Below are 21087 nucleotides of genomic sequence, written 5' to 3'. Positions count from 1 at the left end.
ATGTATACTTTATGCATTTTTCACGTAGGGAAATTGTCCTGCCATGCAGATTTTAAAATCCACAGCATTTCAATTGTTTGTGTGATTCTACACCTTAAATATTTTGGTTTTCCCCACTTCAATTGGGTTGTTAACATAAACTGAAAATCTGCAACAAAAATTCGTAAAAACTGCACAGAAATCGCAATAAATGGTGCAGATTTATATGCGTTTTTATATGTGGATTTGGTGCGTATTTTATGTGATTTTTCTTAATACAAATATGCGATGTGTACAGGTAGTCTTAGAAGTAACGCTGGGTTCAAATATAGGTTTCTTAGTTGGGTTTCTGTGCACTTTTTTGCTGTTTTAGTGCTATTTTTTGCACCTACAGTCTTTTGGTGTGTTTTTATTTTATGGTTAAAAATTCCAGCTTCGGATATTGGCTGAAAGTCTCTGTGAAATATGAAGCACAGGACACACAAGTGTTTTTTGCTACAGGCGTTCATGCTAATTGGATGCCACAGCATGTTGACTTTTGGCAAAATGTGAGCGGTTTCTATGGTGTTCTTTTAGTGGTTAAAAAATTGCCAGACAAAATTCATGACAGATACAAATACAGCACCAAGACGGCAGTGCTGACCACTGAGCCACCATGCCTCCTGTACCCGCAGTGCTTGTGGATCAATATTTTCTTGCCCAGGATGATGAAGTGTCTGGAACAGAATCCTGATGGATCCCGAACCTTAAGAAGGGATCCACATAGGATTATTAACATCCCATAGATGAGTAGTTTTGATGGGAATATTTCTCACCATTTCTGATCCACCATCTCAGGGCAGAATATCTGGGGATAGTGCATCAGATTTATGGTTGCATCGTTGGAGGAAATCTGCTTCTTCTCCCAGTGATAGTCTCCCATTGGACTCTCTGGGCTAGACTTGTCTGCTACCTGTCCAGTCCAGAAGAGATTGCTGCTGTTGCGCCCGCCTGTCTCTCCGATTTGATTGGAGATGCTTGTCACAGCCTTCTACTGGGGTAAAGTCATCCATGGTGTGGATGGATTATCTGGTATATAACTTATTTTAAAGGGGTTATCCCATGATTAATGTGAAAAATGAAAACCTGATATCATATAGTACATGACAATCTCTTTTTAACAAACTCCAAACCAGCCCTGTACCTCACATGGATCCTGAGAGCTCCCCATTCATTGCTCCAATTACTCTGCTAGATTTATTTCAAGCTGGCAGTTTAGGAGGGCGTGTACTTTCCAAGGGGCGTTTCCTTTCTGCTGCAGCTGGTGGCAGTTGAAGGAGAGAACTGAGCCTGTGCTTCCATCTCAATGAGCAGGACAGAGAAATTAGAAAAACAGCAAACAGCAGGTGGCGCCATACAGATAGATTTCAGTGAATAACCCAAAGGCCCCTTTCAAACGGGCGAGTATTGCACGCGGGTGCAATGCGTGAGTTAAACGCATTGCACCCACACTGAATCTGGACCCATTCATTTCTATGGGGCTGTGCACATGAGCAGTGATTTTCACGGATCACTTGTGCGTTGCTTGAAAATCGCAGCATGCTCATATTCATATATATATTCAGCGTTTTTCACACAACGCAGGCCCCATAGAAGTGAATGAGGCTGCGTGAAAATCGCAAGCATCCGCAAGCAAGTGCAGATGCGGTGCGATTTTCACGCACGGTTGCTAGGTGCCGATCGGGCTGGGGACCCGATCTGTATTATTTTCCCTTAGAAAATTAACTCACCGAGTCCACTTCATCGCGGAATTGCGGATCTGTCTTATTCTGTAATGTTGAGCTACCGGCTAAGGACCTGTGGTGACGTCACATCACATGATCCAATCACATGGTCCCTCACCATGGTGATGAACCATGTGATTGGACCATGTGATGAGCACAGTGACGTAATCAAAGGTCCTTTTCCTGTGCACAGCAAAGAAGAAGACAGAAGAGAAGCCGGGCTGCGCGATCAAGTGGATTAAGGCGAGTTATATTATATATTTTAACCCCTCCAGCCCTATTATACTATGCATTCTGTATTAAGAATGCTATTATTTTGCCTTGGAACCATCCCGATCTTCTCCTAGCAACCGTGCGTGAAAATCACACCGCATCCGCACTTACTTGCAGAAGCTTGCGATTTTCACGCAGCCCCATTCACTTCTATGGGGCCTGCGTTGCGTGAAAAACGCAGAATATAGAACATGCTGCAATTTTCATGCAACGCACAAGTGATGCGTGAAAATCACTGCTTGTGTGCACAGCCCCATGGAAACGAATGGGTCCGGATTCAGTGCGGGTGCAATGCGTTCACGTCACGCATTATACCCGAGCGGAAAACTCACTCGTGTGAAAGGGGCCTAAGTGTTATATAGTGTTATATGAATATTTTATCTTTTATTGTGAAATAAATCTAGTAGAAGTTGTCATGAAGTCAGTCCAGGACACAATATTTTAATCCATATGAAGGATTATAGTATTCTCTCATTGCTCCATATAGCATGTCCTGGACTTACTATCATATGAACTAGTGAAGTAAAGACAGGGGCGTAGCTAAAAGCTCATGGGCCCTGGTGCAAGAGTTCAGCTTGGGCCCCCGTCCCTCAGTGCTTGTTGGCAAGGGGCATGGGAGCATATATCCTTCCTGCAGCCTGAGGCAAACATTGAAAGGGCACCCCCTCATGCCAAATTCTTAACCTAACCCCTTCCCTCCAGCCAGAGGTGTAAATTGACCAGTATGCACTTTCTATAATGCCAGGGTCTTATGTGGCTCAAGGGTCTTTGCTCAGGCTCCTGGGCCCGGTAGCGACTGCTACCTCTGCACCCCCTATAGCTACCCCCCTGAGTATAGATCACAGTTTAGCTGGTGGGCCTATAAGGATTTGTGAGAGTCACAATCTAAGTTCCCTATCAGTATGTCTTTGTAGTGTGGGAGGAAAAAGGAGTACCTGGAGGAAACCCACGCAAACACTGGGAGAACAATCAAACTCCATGCAGATGTTGTCCTTGGTCAGATTCAAACCTAGAACCACAGAACTGCAAGACACCAGTGCTCACCACTGAGCCACCGTGCTGCCCATGTAGTATTTTGTGACTGTAGGGTATTCCAGGATTTTAATATTGGGGCCTATCTGACATCCAGCAACTCCACTGATCAGCTGTTCCACAGGAGCTGGAAGTCACAGCTGTATCCACTGTGTAGTGGACAGAGATGGCACCTGAAGTGCTGGTCCCACTGACATGAATGGGACCAGAGCTGCAATTACAAGCTCCGTCCACTGCAAATAGATGGAGCTGTGTAGTTCCCACATCAACTGAATGTGCTGAATCTACTCTGAAACAGCTGACCAGCTTGGGTTCGAGGTGTTGGACCCCTGCCAACTGAGGATAAGCCTTCAATATTATAGTCTTGGGAAACCCTTTTAAGGTATCTCACAGGTGACCCAATGAAACAAAGCAAATGGGTGCTATTACTCAGGGGACCATAATGCCTTGTATTCTGTCCAATAAATAGTCAGGGACCACCTTCTACCCAGTAATCAGTTTTTCTTTCAATGAAAATTTTTAAGAAAATCTGTTGAAGGCATAACATGTTTTCTACTAAAAGATGCAGATACAAGATTAGATGGCTAATATTGGGAAAGATAAGGATCTGGCAAGTTGGACTGGACAAGTTAGGGGCTAGATGAGCTTCTGCAAGAGGAATCTGGCAGCACTTTTCTCCTCTTTTACTACGTATGCACACTGAGCTGACCATGTATATTTATAGGAGGATCAGGAGAGATAGCTGTTGGCCAAACAAGCACGGTCTAACGTTTATGGCCAGCTTTATTTTGGAGCAAGCAGTCTACTGGCCTACTGGGCTGGGTATGTTAATTACAGATTAGAGACATATGTGGCGCCAAGAGGCCAGTAGACATTATGCACGCCACACCCGAATCACACACTGGCCCAGATTTTCTAATCTTATCTAATTTGTAGATAGGATAAATTTAGACAGTTTTAAAATGCACCAGTTTTATCATAATAGCTGATGCTGGATGTCAAATGTGGAGCATCTTTCGACCGTCAAGTCTAGTCTATGCCAAACATCTTCTCAAGGACACCAAAATTCTGTTCCTGTGCCCTTGAAAATTTGTCCACGTGCACCCAAAAACTATCCGCATGTCCTGAAAATTTGTCTACATGTGCCGAAATTCTGTCCACCAAAAACTTTAGACCAAAAACTTTTGTATTTGATCTTCATAAACCATTGTCCATTGCCCTGTAACTGCATTGCTGGCCTTCTCCCAGATCACAGGCTTCTCACTTTTCTTTAGGCTTCATGCACACGATCGCATCCGCCTTGCAGTCCGCATATCACCAATCTGCAAAATACGGATGTGGTCTATGTGTTGTCCACATTTTATTTGCGGACCCAATGTTTTTAATGGGTCCATGGTCCTCATTTTGTGGACATATTCTATCTATTTGTGGAACGGGCAGCAGATGCAGAAAGCACATGGATGATCCGTGCGCCTTCTGTATTTGTTTGTCCATTTCTCAATAAGATAGAACATGTCCTATACCTGTCCACGGAACCATTAAAATAAATGCAGATGCAGCATAGGCCTCATCTACAATTTACAGCCCACAAATCAAATATGGTCGTGTGCATAGGGCCTTAGAGTGAATGGGAACAGAAGTACTCAGAATTACTTTGCCAAAGTCAAACATACACCTAGAGGCTGTATCTAAATGGTAAAGAAATCCCCATTTATGAGCACAGACAGCAGGACCATTTCCTGTAATAATAAAGACGAGTAATATTCTGAAAAATATGTCACATATACATACAGACATTTCATTAGTAGCACATCCACCCTATAGTGATAAACATCATTACCCATTGCGGAAATACCAGTTAAGATCCAAACCATGGTTAATGCATTAGACTGGGAGAAAAGCACACGTAATTATGTAACTTGGAGCTCACGCAACACGGTAAGACTGAGGGTTTAACCTAATGATAGTGAGAGTATTACACATTCCTCTATCGACATGACATGCAACGTTTAGAGGATATGCTTTGCTGTTCTCGTCCTCATGCAGTTGCATTTACGTCATTAATCCAAACATTTAAACAATATTAACGTAATTGCTTGGATTAATAGATAATTGATAGTGGTTTCACATATGCCAAATGGTAACTGGCAGTCATCCAACATGGTAATTTTTTTAAATTAAAGTTTTATACATGCAAAATATGCACTTAAAGCTCCCATGTTTATACCTGTGACTGTGAATTAACTCTTAAGACCCTCATACACATTAGTGTATTTCCGGGTGAGCTCGTCGAGAGGGACAAGATTCGGCCGTCAGTTTAAAGGGCTATTCCCATCTGAGACAATAGGGGCATATCTCTAGGAGACACCGTCTACACTGAGAACGGAGCGGGGAAGGTGGTGGCCAGAGGACCCCAGGTTTGGCCAGGGCACCCCCCAGCATGCGCTCTCCCTGTAGGATTTCTATGGGGCAGACGGAAATAACTGAGGCAGCACTCTATTTTTGGCGGACCCATAGAAATGAATGGAGGGTGGCTGCGCAACAGCAGTGCACCCTCTGCAACTTTCGGGACTCCGTTCTAGGTGGGACCTGCACCTATCAGACAATGGGGGCATATCCTGGCAATATGCCCCCCATTGTCTGAGATGGGAAAACCCCTTTCATGTGTATGGGGAGCTGCCGACTCTCCCCCTGACAGGTGATGTCAGCGGAGAGAAGGTTCAGGCAAATTAATATTTTCACCGTATTATTTTGTTCTACCAGGAGATAAACCGCCACCGGAAGTGTCTGGCAGCAACTTTCTCGCCTCTCCCTATTGACAATACACACACGTTGAGCGAACATGTGTATGAGGGAGATAGAGATATAGTTTGGCCGACAGCAATTGAAAATGTATGGCCGCCTTTAGTCCTATCCTCAAATATTGTATGAACATGGCTCAGATAAATATGGGGTGGGGGCTACCAATTCTATAGGAAACGTTAATTTTTAAAAATGGGAAAAGTTTAGAACGCCGACAGGTTCCTAAGGGGAACCTGTCACATTGAATATGAAGTCTGATATGTATAGCTGTAAGTCTGTCTACACAATGGCAAGATATATTTCAGCAAGGCAGTATTTCAAGTAGTTACTAAATGTCCGGAAAGGCAGCAGCGACTCTTTTTGACGCCCTGTTAGGGTTTGTTGATAAAATGGGACCCCTGATCCAAACCATCATTTTTTTTAAGCTAGTTGAGTTGGGGGCGCTGTTGCACTGGTCTTTATAGAGAGTGATTGCTACTAGTAGTGGAGAAAATTGGCCTTGTAAAGGTCTGAGCTGCCTCATAGATTGCAATATAGGGTATGAACAGAGCACATAAATGGTGGAAGAGAGCAATACGATTTATGTCTGCGTCTTCATCTATTAATTAATTACAAAATATCAAGAATATATATAAAGAGGGATTATGTAGTAGATATATATAAATACTGTACAGGCATGAGCGGATTGTCCATAACCCTTACAGGGAAACTTCCCGGTGGGCTGATGCCCAGGGGGCCACCTGAGCCCTCCTCCCAGGCCGGCAGTGGAAGTTTTTGGGGATGTATTTTGTGCTGCTGGCAGTATTTTGTGATGGACTGTGGTATTTGGCTCTGGTGGGGCGGTATAATGTGCCACAATATGGTATTGCTGGCCCTGCCTTCCATCAGTTTGCACCCAACTACAAAACGGGGCCACTTTTAGTATTTTTTGCAGGGCCACTTTAAGTTCCCAATCCGCCACTGTGTACAGACTCAAACGGCTCAAAATGGGGGAGGGGACTCATTGGAACTTGATTGCACCCACTGTACATTTGCCTTAACTCAAAGCATTTGAATCATTTGACATCTGCTGTTCTACAGCCTAAAGAACCATGCTGATGTATCTTTCCATTTGATCTAATAGAGAAGGTTCGGATCTGGGGTCCTATTTGATCAACATGCCCTAACAAGGTGTGCGACGGAGATGTGTTGCACTGCGTGAGGCAAGTGGTGGCCACACCAGATACTGACTGGTTTTCTAATTCTCTCCTCCCCAGTAGGCAAATCTGTGCACATTTCAGAGTGGCCTTTTATTGTGGGCAGTCTAAGGCACACCTGTGCAATATTCATGCTGTCTAATCAGAACCTTGATATGCCACACCTGCGAGGTGGGATGGATTATCTCGGGAAAGGAGAAGTGCTCACTAACACAGATTTATACAGATTTGTGAACAATATTCGAGAGTAATGGGTCTTTTGTGTATGTAGAAAATGTTTCAGATCTTTGAAGTTAAGGTCATGCAAAACGGGAGCAAAACCGAAAGTGTTGCGTTTATATTTTTGTTCAGTATATATAGTTTTGTGGGAAAAGATTAAGTAAAACTTCTTTTTTATTCATTTAAATTTCAGCTCATTCTGGGCTTTGAAGTCCAGGAGGCAGTCCTATCAGTGATTGACAGCCTTACTTCTATGTATACAGAGATAGCTGTCAATCACTGATAGGACCGCCTCCTGGACTTCACAGCCCAGAATGAGCAGGAATTTAAATGTATAAATTACAAGTTTTATTGACTCATTTCCCATAAAACTACATATAAATCTGCTCAGCAGTGGCTCCGTCAGGAGCTTTTGTCCAAAAAAGGGACATAATACCATCAGCAGCGGCGGTATTTTGTCCATCAGACTTCATAATGGGATCCATGGTGTTCTGCCTATGCCTTAACAGAGTACCGGAATCAAAACCATTTATTCTTGAACGCTACGAGATAAATATAATCCCTGAGGTTAACCCTTTGTCTCGTTGTTGTGAGAGCCTCCAATTACTGATAAATGTTAGTTGAATCCACTGGGGGTGAATAAAGCTTTGTACCTTCGTCCCCTTCTGATAAATACTCTGCATCACTGAGGATCTCAGGTATATTGGCTTTACGTACTGTGTAATTCAAGTAAACAGACAGTGAATGGGGGAAGATCAGATGTAATGAGATACACACAAGGCTCTGCAACACGACTATTCACATTTCACATGCAAAAGACACAGAGATAGTGCACCTGTGCTGATTTCTGTACGAGGCACATCACTACAAGTGGCTATACAATGAATTCTCGCTGTAGATGTATATGGCAGCAGATGGACTTTGCAAAAATATATGGCCATACACATTATATAGCTTTTGGCTGACAAATGCCCTGACACCCCCATCAAGGTGCCTTCTGCACGCCCTGTGTTATTGCGACGGGCAGGGATTGCTATTTACTTCTGAAGGAGAAAAGATTGGACGTATTAAAATCCACCAGTGGTAGACATCTGACGGCCTTATGGTCGCTCTCGTAGACAATATACATGATCCACAGGTCCACTTAAAAATCTTATGTCTATGTCCAGCTTATGTCTACTTGTAGGACGGTCATTATATCAGACAGAATAAATGTTTTCAAGGAGACGATATCCACCGCTATACGGGCAGGTACCTTGTCATAAGATGTTCATTTTGAGTAACGTACAATTTTTGAATTTTGAAGCACATTTTGAGAATTGAGATGCCTTAAGGGGACACTGCAGATGAAGTTACAACTACCTTGAAAATGTATCTATGGATCTGTGACGTGGTCACTGTATTTTGGTGTTATTTGAGTCCTGTATGGCAGTATTTATAATGTGTGGCACTGGTATGTACAGTAGATACTGCACGCTATATTATGTGTGCCGTGTATGTGGGTGGCACTAATGTAGAGAAATGTTACTTGTCCAATAAATGGCCAAATGGAAACCATGCTTCATGGTGCCTATACTGTATGGTACGGTTATCCGTACACGATATGTTCCTATACCATATTGGAGGGGGGAAGGTGTTGACAGTAAGTACTAGACAGGGCATTATATAATATAGGGCGAGCCCTTCTCTGCACAAGCTAAGCTCCTGAATTGGAAGTAGAATGCTCAGTACTCAGTCCATTGTTTCTTCCGTTGAGGGACTCAAGGTCATTATGTTGTAGTTCTGTGCCAGCAAGTGCTGCATTGTCAGAATTTCAGGGACATTGGATGCCGGTCTAAAGGAAAATTACTGTATAAAAGTTTTATGGAGGCAAGAGAAGACAAAAACCGCAACTCCTCATGGTACTGGTGATGACACGGATAAAAGGAAGGATCTACGTCGTTCCCATACCTTCATCATCTGACATGTCCAGAACCTCGTTCATTGTTTCCGGAACATTCATTTTATGCTTTTCTGTCACCATCTGTTGGATTGAAAATAAAAAAGAAGAAACAATCACTTCCTATGTCAAGTTTAGGATGTAGCAAGCAAAATATGACAACACAGCTGGAAAAAGCAGCAAGATGCTGTGTTGTCTGCGGAGGCTTTCATGCCAGGAGATGAACAAACCGTGGGGTTTAGAACAGATTTATAATGCTTAGAACATGTGTGCTCCAAACCCCTTCGAACCATGTACACATGGAATACAGAATATTGTGTCTACTACAGGCAGGCCAGAGGAGGACATACTATCTGTGCACGGGGGGCCTTAAGGCAAGAGGGGTCCATAACACTAAAACAAAGGGGAGCAAGGTTCCCTTGGCTCAAAACTACTGATTACAGCTATTAGAGCATGCTGGGAGTTGTAGTTTTGCAACAGCTGGAGGGCCGCAGGTTGAGCATCCCTGCACTGGATGAAGGATTGACTTGGGAGTCATAGTAAGGAGCACTATAATGAGCCCCTCACACTTGATAAATTAACTGTTAAACAGGAAGGGGGCCACATACTATTTTGCACAGGGGCCCTCTATTGTCTACTACTACTACAGCAGGCCTAAATGAATTTTACTATATTTAAAGGGGTCCTCTGGTTATATTATGTTATCCCCTATCTATAGGATATCAGATCGGTGGAGGTCCTACCACTGAGACCTGCACCGATCACAAGAACCGCGGGCCCCATACCTTGTAGAGGGACCGTGAAATGAATGCAGCAGCTGGGTGGAAATGTGCGCAGCTACTCCTTTCATCTCTATGAATATCTAGCGCTTGGCTATCTCTGGAACTTCCACTGAAATGAATGAAGCGGCCACGCGCATTGCTGACCAGCCGCTCCATTCATTTCACGGTGCCTTCACAGGGGGCCCCCGTTCTCATGATCTGTGGGGTCTCAGCGGTCATCACTGTTTATTTTTCTGTTCTTTTGAGTTCACATCACTATGTATTTTCTTTGGATCTGTCAGCAGAACAGGAAAAAAAGAAAAACAGATCCTGCATTTAAAGCATCTGTTAGTCACATTTGGTATCCGTTTTAGCCATTTCCGTCCAAGATCCATTATTTTATTATGCATGCTTTTTTTTCTGTCTAAAATAACGGATCTCATATGAAAATGGCTCAAACAGATGCAAAATGTACATAAATGGGAATAACGGATGCTTTAAATACCGGATCCGTTTATTTCTTTATTTTTCTGTTCTTCTGACGGATCCAAAAAATTGAAAAATAAACAGTAATGTGAACTCAGCCTTAGGCCTCTTTCACACTTGCGTTGTCCGGATCCGTCGTGTACTCCATTTGCCGGAATTACACGCGTCCGGCAAATGAAAAACGCAAGTGAACTGAAAGCATTTGAAGACGGATCCGTCTTCAAAATGCGTTCAGTGTTACTATGGCAGCCAGGACGCTATTAAAGTCCTGGTTGCCATAGTAGTAGTGGGGAGCGGGGGAGCAGTATACTTACCGTCCGTGCGGCTCCCGGGGCGCTTTAGAATGACGTCAGAGCGCCCCATGCGCATGGATGACGTGTCCATGCGATCACGTCATCCATGCGCGTGGGGCGCCCTGACGTCACTCTGGAGCGCCCCGGGAGCCGCACGGACAGTAAGTATACTGTTCCCCTGCTCCCCACTACACTTTACCATGGCTGCCAGGACTTTAGCGTCCCGGCAGCCATGGTAACCATTCAGAAAAAGCTAAACGTCGGATCCGGCAATGCACCGAACCGATGACGGAACTCTATGCCGGAAGAAAAGAACGCAAGTGTGAAAGAGCCCTTAGTCGACTGGACATTTTTGCATATTAGGCATTTATAGATCTCACTTCTAAAGGATTTCCACGGCCTCCAGGTATGGAGATCCAGTTTTGTTGGTACCTGTAGGTCTATTGCTGGAGCCTGCAGGCATTTGACCTTAAGTGTCCAGCCACTACCCATCCATCATTCACATTTCTTTACACAGGAAACTTTGCAGTTTTTCTGGTTGTTTTACATTATATAATATTACATATTATACTATACAGTCAACTCCACTTGAGTAAAGCACATGTTTCTCAACAGGGTACGTAGTAAAACCTGCCCCAGGGGTGACTGTGCTTAGTGATAATTTGGTTATTTAAGAGAACCACATACCCTTCTTATGTTAAGAAATATTAACTCAATATCAACAGGTGAGAGGTGATTGCCGGACATTAATAGCCAAAACGATGTGAATAAATTTAGATATGCTGACAGGACTGGTATTAGTATGATACTGGTCTTAGCATCTATATACAGGACATTCAGTATATAAATGGATATTCTCATCTCTTAAAGTGATGCCATGTCACTAGCCTATCACACCATTTTACGATTGGTGGGGTTTTGACCTCTGGGACCTCCACAATCCTCATAATGAAGGGCCCACAGTTCTGTTGTAGTGCTGCCTCCTCTTTCTATGCACAGCGACCCCCCACCTGGCCCCAAACAACTGAAAAACGGAACACTCAGGTGGCCAGAGCATTGAGGTGCAGGGAAAAAATTATAATGTATTTTGGCCCCTTTATTCTCAGGATCGATCTGGGTCCCAACACTTGGATAAGCCCTAAAGATAAGCCATCACTTTATTAGATGGGAATAACCCTCTATGCAGGGGCAGATTGGCCATAGACCTTACAGGAAAATTTCCCGGTGGACCGATGCCCAGGGGGCCAGCCAGTGGATGTTTTTGGGGCTGTATTTTATGATGCACTAGTATTTGGCTCTGTTGGGGTGGTATAATGTGCCATATTATGTTATTGCTGCCTTGAATCAATTTGGACCCAACTACAAAATGGGTATTAGTATTTTTTCCAGGGCCTCTTTAAGTTCCCAGTCTACCCCTGCCTCTATGTGAAGAAAGGCAAGGTAAATTAAATAAAACTCCTCCTTAAAGGTGTTCTCCAGGAATTAAAACAATGAAAATACTTATATTTAATATTATTTTATAATAAATATGATCACAAATACCTTTCCTTACTTAGAATGGCTTGTTTTGTCTGGGGAGCAATCATTAGGAGAAATAAAATGGCCGCCGTCCTATCAGTACACACAAAACCTGTCCTAATCAAACAGGACAAGTTACTTCACCACAATGAGCCATAGTGCTGCCTCATCCTCCTCTCTGCTCTACTTGTCAGGGATTATGATCCTGAATACAGGTGAATCTCTGGGGGAATGGAGATGATGATGAGGAGACATGAAAGGAGGGTAAGGTGTGGCTAATGAGCAGCAGCACTTGTTTACAGTCTCCATTACCACAGCAACACATTACCACAGCCTGTCCGGTCCATCCTCTCTGTACTTCATGTCTTCTCATAAACGAAATTCCCCAGAGATTCAGCTAAAGATCTTATCATCTGTATTCAGGATCATAACCCCTGACAAGTAGAGCAGAGAGGAGGATGAGGCAGCTCTTTACATCAGTGTTGTGAAGTAACTTGTCCTCATGTGTGATCAGGACAGGTTTTGTGTTAACTAATGGGACAGCGGCCATTTTGTTTCCCCTGATGATTGCTCCCCAGACAAAATGAGCCATTAAAACTAATGAAAGGTATTTGAGAATATATTTCTAATAAAGTAATATTTAAGTATTTTCATTTTCTTAATTCCTGGAGAACCCCTTTAATTAGAGGGGATCTATTAAAAATGAATAATTTTTTAGAACAAAACATATGACGGCACTCCGAGAAGTAGGAGGGTGCACACCTCTTGAGGGTTTGGTCCATCTCACCCCCTCAGTGTGAAGTCCAACAAAAAGCAAGTAAGCAAGTAAGTGCTGCCTCGCTTTTTATTGTAATAAATAATTTCCATGGACCCTTTTGGCTAGCTCTGTCGCCAAACAGGTGTTGCAGTCAGTGGGTTACAGCTCTTCATGAACTTTTTCTATAGAGACAGCTATAACCAAATATACTAAAGGCGCATTTACATGTGTGCCGACTGAGCAGGCAATTATTGGGAAGGAAACGTTCCTCCTGATAACTACTCATCAGTGGAGGTGAGAGCTGCATGTACATGCGGCACTCACCTCCACTGTACAGGGACGAGCGATGGCTACTGTAATCTCATTCTCATACAGATTAATGGTTTCTCGGCAGCAGATTGCTTTTTACTCAGCATGATCTGCTGCACAGAATTAATGTTTTACAGTAGATGTCTGCATTAATGATGATTTGAGCTTTGCTCATTCATCGGGTGATCTGCAGCACCTTTACACAGGCAGATAATTATGAATGAGCATTCGTACTAATAATCGGGAAGTGTTTGGCCTAGCACCAGGCTCTGCAGTCAGTAAGTGACTTCTGTGGAGACACTCTCCAATGTGTTCTTGGGGAAGGGTTGTTTAGAAGTGGGTACAGGAGACTGTTCAAACCCAATCCTGCAAGCCCGGTACATTGCAGTCACATACTAGGTCAATGCAACACTGGCAAATTTTGGCGTAACTGTATGATTTTACAGCCAGCAGTACGGAGAGATGATTTAATGAGCTTGCTATTCCCAGCCAATGAGCTTAATCTACTCTCATTATGGACATGTAAATCTATATATCTGCACATAAATCAATGCCATAGTTAAAACGGGAAAAGGTTTTCATGCTTCTCCGCAACACCCATCACACCACTCTTTGACCAACCATGCCCTTGACTCTACCTGGACTATCACTGAACATGCCTCACTTGCTCTTCACCACTTACACCCAGATGGAGAACTAGCCATTGGTACCTCCACTCTGGTAGCTGGCATGGCAGCGCATTTTCAGCTGTGGCGCGTACCCACTGAGGCTGTAAGGCATACCTCCTGGCATACATGTAGGCTAAGCATTATGCAGAGGTTGAGCTTGGAATAAGAGGGAAGGACGTGGACTTCTAGTGATCAGCTTGTGACCATGAGATCCATAATTTAATAATGGAGTTGTCTGAACTAAGACAAGCCCTTTAACAGAAAGTGCCAACACAGCAATGTCTGCACCGGTAATACTACCATTATATGAATTCACTTACAACTGTAGTCAGGGTCTCTTCCGTCACAACCTTCAATGTATCGACCACTGAAATGTAACCCAGTCTTCGGGCAATGGCGAGAGCGGTGTTACCGTTCTGGGAAAAGAAGGAATAACAGAATTTTGTAAGACACAGATGGCCTGAACATGGCTCTAAAGTTTCCTAGATCATATACCCAAAGCAGATGCCCCCTGCTCATCTCCTCTACTCTACAACTCTGCCTCTGAAGTGTCTGCAATGATGACTCTTTCCTGGCACTCATCCACACATGAGATCAGCACTGAGAGAACATCCTGCATGTAATAATAATAGAACATGTGCATATGTATGAAGTTGTACTGAGAACCAGTGACATAGATCGGAGCTGGTGGTACAAACCATGAGTTTACTTTGAACCTACTTAGAATAAATTATTTCCTGATGCACACATTGCTCAGTACCATATTAATGGTCTTCTTTAGTAACTACTGGTTTTCTTGATGAAATAACAATTCTGAAACATCTTTTTCTTAGAACTATTCCTCTATTATTCCTTCTGAATAAATTTACAACTGGTTGTCTACAAACACAGCTACGGTCATGTGTTAACATAGGCAACTATCCTGTGGTAAGCGCAAGCAGAAAGTGAACCTGCTAGGACCCAGAGACAAAGAGGATATCTGAACACTGAGGCACCACAGATAAATAGAAATATATTCGAAATTTCAATAACGTGCTTTTTTGGAACGTTAAAAGGCTAAGGACACCTTTGGGGCAATTTCAGTATGATTGCGTTTTAGTCAGTTTGAGCTAAAACATATTTTATTCTATTGGTCTTTATTAAAAATTCACAGTTGTTTCTGAGATACAGGGTTAGAAAATCAGTCTGTTTACAAGCTGTCAGCTTCTGTGGTTTGAATCCCGTCGTTTGACGGCTCATGTGTAGCTCTCATCTCTGATCTCATCAAAATGTATTATAGCGCTTATGAAAATGAGCTGTGAGATGATGGGATTCAAAGAAAACAGAAACTGAAAGCCTGCAAATAGACTGATTTTTAACCCTGTATCTCAGAAACGGCTGGGCATTTTCAATAAAGACCCATTGAAAAAAAAAAAAGATTTTTAGCCCAAAATGAGTAAAATGCAATCATAAAACAAAATGCCAATGAAGGTGTGTATAGCCTTTAAGCAGATTTGTTTTTTTGGACTGGGCAACCCCTTTACAATATTTATAGTATACAGTGAGCACTCCCTAGTGGTGACTGCTGGCAGCCAGAATTTTATCAGTTAACGCTATATCTATGCAGAGGATTTGGAGAGATTGAGTTTTACAGAATTATGTTCCTACATAGATATTAAGAAGTCCAAAAGGTATTCAAAGGTAGACATTCACTTTAAAAGGGCTGTCTACTTTTTTATATTGATGGCCTATTTTTAGGATAGTCCATCAATATCTACCCCACCTCTTTTGGGAGTATTTCCAGAGCCAGAACTACACAGATCCATCCATTGTGTAGTGGACGGAGATGGTTACTGCAGCGCTGGTCCCATTCACCTCAATGGAGCACTGCAGTAACCAGCTCAGTCCACTGCACAACGGATGGAGGAGTAGTTCCCGAACAAGAGTTACTTTTGAGCAGCTGATCGGCCGGGGTTCGGGATAATGGATTCTCACCCATGAGATATTGATGGTCTATCCTAAGGCATATTTCACACAATTTAACATGCAAAACAAGAACAACATAAAAAAGTAATTTGTGTAATGAGTAGCATGCCGCCTATGTGGATTGTAAAAAATCACAGTGTCTGAATATTCACTTACCACAGTGACTTCATTGGGGGAGGCACCATGCTGCAGCAATACATTGATGATATGGGTGTGTCCTTGCTGAGCAGCTTGATGCAAATGAGTATATCCGTTCTGGTGAAAGAACATTGCACGAATCAAAAATGTTCTCCCAAAGCAAGAAATGCTACCACTAAAGAGGGGCTAATGTGATAATAAAAGAGCAGGGGGGCTTAATAACAGAGCAGAGGGGCTTAATAACAGAGAAGTGGGGCTTCTGTAATAATAACAGAGAAGAGGGGCTTCTGTAATAATAACAGAGGGCTTATGTGATCATCCATACTTATATTATTGAAATGTGACGTCTCTGATAATAGTCTCTGATTGTATAAGATGTGTACAAGCTCTAGGCTAGTCCTACCAATGACACATATTCTCTCATGGGACAATAAGTCAGGACCCTTTAAAATAAATGTCCATTGTCTTTCATTATCTTACGTGTCATTTGTTTCATCTCTTTGATAAATATATGGCAGTTTTATGGACTCTATTATGACAGTTTTTAACAAACCCTTAGGGGTCATGCACGCTGACATATTATGGATCTGTATTATGAGGCCTAAAATCTGCTATGGATCCATTTATGCCCCAATTTCGGAATCCAAATGAAAAAAAAGTGCATACTCCAATGAAATAGTATTACCGAGAAATTGTGCACAAGAAGTGTTACTGGTAGAGGAGAATGCAGTGACACACACAGTGCCCGAGAGTCCTTGCATAGGCTGACACAGCAGTCTCTACAGTTCTATATGGTTATGTGCATGAGCCCTTCCAGTACTCTGTCTGAATTCTGCAGCCCACTTTTCCACAAAGTAGATTTTACTTTTCCAAAGTCTTAGAAATGCAACAACGCACCTTGGTTTTGGCATTGACTTTGGCACCATGCTGCAGCAGGAAGTTCACCATTTTAATGTTCCCATAGTGGCTGGCCACGTGCAACGGAGTGTACCCCATCTGTAGAGCATCATTAAAGAAAAAACAGGTGATTACTCTTACCTCCAATCATATCGTATCTTAGGCATCCGTCCAGTGATCACAACACTATGGTATTTCACATCCCTTTCCCCTTTGAACTATGTTCCGTAATCGCTAAAAACACTTTTATTATATATCACATTAAAACTAAGTGGTAGTTCACCAAATCATCTATCAGGCTGGGTGTCAGAGAATTGGGTGTGCACCTCCAGATCTTTACCCATAATGTACACATCACCGTTATGGATTCCGTTTTTGTTTTCCGTTATAACATGGTTATACCTGAACGATCCATTATGATTCGCACAGGCTTCTATTATGACGGAAAGCAAAACGGAATGCCTTTTAAAGGCTTCAGTTTTGCATTCCGTCATAATACAAGTCTATGGGCAGCATTACGGATCCGTCCTAGTTTCCGTTATGCAGGACTGGACTTCTGAAATCAGGACGGATCCGTTACGCTGCCCATAGACTTGTATTATAACGGATCAAAACGGAATGCCTCTTAAAGGCTTCCGTTTTGACTTCCGTCTTATGGATTACATTATTTTCCATTATAACGGAAAACAAAAACGGAATCCATAATGGTGATGTGAACCTGCCCTAACTGACACCTTGGAAGTTGGTCATTTAGGCTAGGTTTACGCCACCGCATGCAGTGGAATTTTGTACTACAAAATGCCAGTATTCACGGCGGAAACCAGGCAGACCCCATTAGGGTGAATGGGATCCACCGGGCACTGCCGATGTCCGGCATATGCCTGATCTGACAGTTCCGGTATTCTGCTCCCATGGCAGAACAGAATACTGGAGATTAAAATGGTAATATGAACGTAGCCTTACTATAAAATAATTCAGCCTAATTTATCATTGATATCAGGGATGAGCAAAATGAGATCCATCTCCGTACAGCAGAAAACTTTTTGCACAAGTGGCGTTTCTCCGCCGCCTTCGCCAGTTTCCGTGGCGTAGATATCAGTATAGGAGAATGGATGGATGGATGCTGAGCCTAATTTTTGATGAGAAGTACGCCTGGTTATCATAAACCGGCGTATGCGGAAGCACCGCGGCCTGTTCAAACAGCTGATCGGCAGGGGTGCCAGGAGTCAGACCCCCACAGATCAGGTATTGATGGCTTATCCTGAGGATAGGTCATCAGTATAAAGCACTCTCAGAAATCCTGTCTCCAAGTATGGCAAATAAATCCCTGTATCACCAACACGTCTCCAGTAATCCAGTAGCCAAAACTTGTGATATTACTTTCAAGAACTTCCTGTCATTTCACAAAATGAATATAGAAAGTAAAGCTAGGTGCACACTTGAACCTAGATTTAGAATACCCAAATCACCAAATCCAGCATATGCTGATCACTGCCTGCGTCCACCACATCCCATTCACTATAATAGGGACAGTCGGGTCCCAGCATGAGTATCTGCATTACTCTTGATGAAACACCTTTCTTCCTTTCATTTGTTTTTATTTTGGCTGGATCTGCGTTGGAGGCTCCTAACAGAACCTCCATTGCAGATGTGCACATGGCCTTAACCATTTACATACAAACTAATTAAAGGGATTGCCCCAGATTGACAACTTATCACCTATCTATGGGATATGACCACTGGGAACCCCACCAATCATGAGAACGGGGGTCTTGTGTCCCCTGTTTGAATGAAGTGACAGGCGAGCATGCACACTGTCACTCCATTCAAATTCTATGCGCCGAGCTCTGTACTTGGCTATCTTCGGTGGTCCTGTAGAGTTTAAGTGAAGCAGCAATGCACATACTCAACTACTAGTCCATGAGGGACCTCCATTCTTGTGAATGATGGAGGCCCCATTGGTCGGATCCCCACCGAACAGACACTTATCACCTATCTACAAGGTAAGTGATAAGTTGTAATTCTGGGACAACCCCTCAGGGTCCAAAGTTGTATCATTCTTGTGAATAGTGTAGGGTCCATTGGTCAGATCCCACCAAACAGACACTTATCACCTATCCACAAGATAAGTGATAAGTTATCATTCTGGAACAACCCTTCAGCGTCCAAAGTTCTAAATTATGGGCTCTAAATTTAACTGTGCTGTAAGATATATAAAGGCTTTTTGCACTGGACCAGAACCTTCACATTGTCACCCTACCTGTAGCTATTACTCAGTTTCATCAGAATCTCCCCTTTTGCTGTAGTTATCAGCACAGCTAGACAAGCTTAGGCTTCATGGTAGCAAAGAGGTGGAAACAATACCAAAAATATAATTCATGAATGTTTAGCATTTTCCATGGATGTTTTATTCATGGTTATAAGAACATATTCTCAAAAAAAAAAATGTAATCCTCTTTCCAGGAAAACGAGTCACTATATATTTCCCTGACCCTGTTTCCTTGACAACCAAATAATACGTTTATGGACCATTAATATGAATCACTTGGTTGAAATGTCTCCGAAGACATTTCCCATAAACAAGGTTTGGACAGAGACCTTCTTTTATGATATACAGAACACAGAACACAAATAATAGATGTAAGCAGATACCTTCGTAGTGGAGTCGGTGACTGCTCCGTTGTTGCAGAGAACTTGGGCAACACTGACTCTGTCCTCCTGGGCCGCCAAGTGTAGAGGTGTCAGTCCACTCTAGAAATCATGTAACATAGCAGTAGTGAGGATGGTGACAGCTAATGTTACCTATCAATTCATATTAGTGATTTTTCTTTTTAAACCTTTGCCTTGGCTGAATTCACATGGAGAAGATTTGTTGTGGGAATTTTTCCAACGGTCATGTCACATTAACCTACCAAATTCTTCGATCCATGAGGGGCTGTTCACATCTTGTTTTTGATGAACATCAAACGGATACGTTGGTAAAAAGAAAAACGTATAGAATTGTATGGCTTGACATACCCATAGACTATAATTGGGCAACTATAGTTCAAAAGTGCATACTTTTGACTCCGTTTGTCACTGTTTATGTTTCTGCAGGATAAAATAATGTAGCATACCACGCATAGAAAACAATACTTTTATTTTACATTGCAGTGAATGGAAGACGGATGGAAACTTAAGACAATATGTTTCCATCCATTAACATTTCACATTTTTTCAGATCATGCCTTAAAATATTCAAATTTTTATGTTAAAAAGAAAATATTTCAGAAAAATGTATATGTATCTTTGTTAAATTATTGAAATGTATGCAAGTCTGGGCACATTACATGTCTAAACGTATCTGCTTGAGGTACAGCAAAAACGAGATGTGAACAGGCAACAAGATGCACTTATCCCTCCAAAAGTAGGAGGGAAATGGCAGTGCATCTTACGGAGGAAATACTAATGATTGCTTCCATTATGGAAGCAGTCATCATTATGCATGTGGGGCGGGAAGTGTAGAGATGCGCTGGCTGTATTCACCATTCCCTGGTCTTCTTTCAGGAGCCACAGTGTCATGACATAGTGCACATAGGGCTCACTATGACCTGACGCTGAGCAACATCAGGTCACAGTGCTGAGCTAGGCTGGCAGAAGACTGTCTGGAGCAGGAGAGGTTGATTATTTATTTTTTCTGTCTGATAGGGCTGGCGGGTCTGATCTAAGGTCTTAGGAGGAATAGGGGTCTGATCTGAGGTCTTATGGAGTTTGGTGTCTGATAGGGGGTCTGATCCAAAGTCTGAGGTGGAATAAGGGTATGATGAAGGTCTCATCAGAGGTTTGATGGGGGTCTGATCTGAGGTCTGAAGAGGAATGAGGGCATGATGGGGGTTTGTCCTAGTTGTTGAGTTGACCACACATCTTTCCACTGATCCCACAGAGGTGTATGTTACTTTCCATATAAATCTAGATTTAAAGAATATACTGTATGTTTTTCTTGGTACAGTTCCAGACAACCTATTGTCACTGGGGGAAGGTGGCAAGATTTTAAATATTTGTGTGATGTTTTTATACTGTAGATGTATCTGTAGAAGCTTAGAATAGCGTTAT

At 42.6% G+C, this 21087-nt stretch overlaps 1 protein-coding gene across 7 annotated transcripts in view; it reads right to left on the bottom strand.

Annotated features, from left to right (window-relative positions):
• The window catches only part of ANK3 (ankyrin 3), a 695467-nt gene that overhangs the window by 122506 nt on the left and 551874 nt on the right, over positions 1-21087 (bottom strand). For 4 of the 7 annotated variants that reach the window (XM_044296180.1, XM_044296181.1, XM_044296179.1 and 1 more), the window contains 5 exons: positions 19648-19746; positions 16996-17094; positions 16117-16215; positions 14316-14411; positions 9215-9287 (listed from right to left, as the gene is read on the bottom strand). In XM_044296180.1, coding sequence (XP_044152115.1) covers positions 9215-9287; positions 14316-14411; positions 16117-16215; positions 16996-17094; positions 19648-19746 — 466 coding nt within the window. Of the gene's footprint in view, positions 1-7917; positions 7981-9214; positions 9288-14315; positions 14412-16116; positions 16216-16995; positions 17095-19647; positions 19747-21087 lie in introns of all 7 variants that reach the window. The other 3 variants (XM_044296177.1, XM_044296178.1, XM_044296175.1) reach the window with 1 other exon arrangement.

Source organism: Bufo gargarizans, chromosome 6 (assembly GCF_014858855.1).
Source record: "Bufo gargarizans isolate SCDJY-AF-19 chromosome 6, ASM1485885v1, whole genome shotgun sequence".
Classification (NCBI taxonomy): Eukaryota; Metazoa; Chordata; class Amphibia; order Anura; family Bufonidae; genus Bufo; species Bufo gargarizans.
Note: the sequence above shows the minus strand (reverse complement) of the source record. Positions and strands in the feature narration are given on the sequence as shown.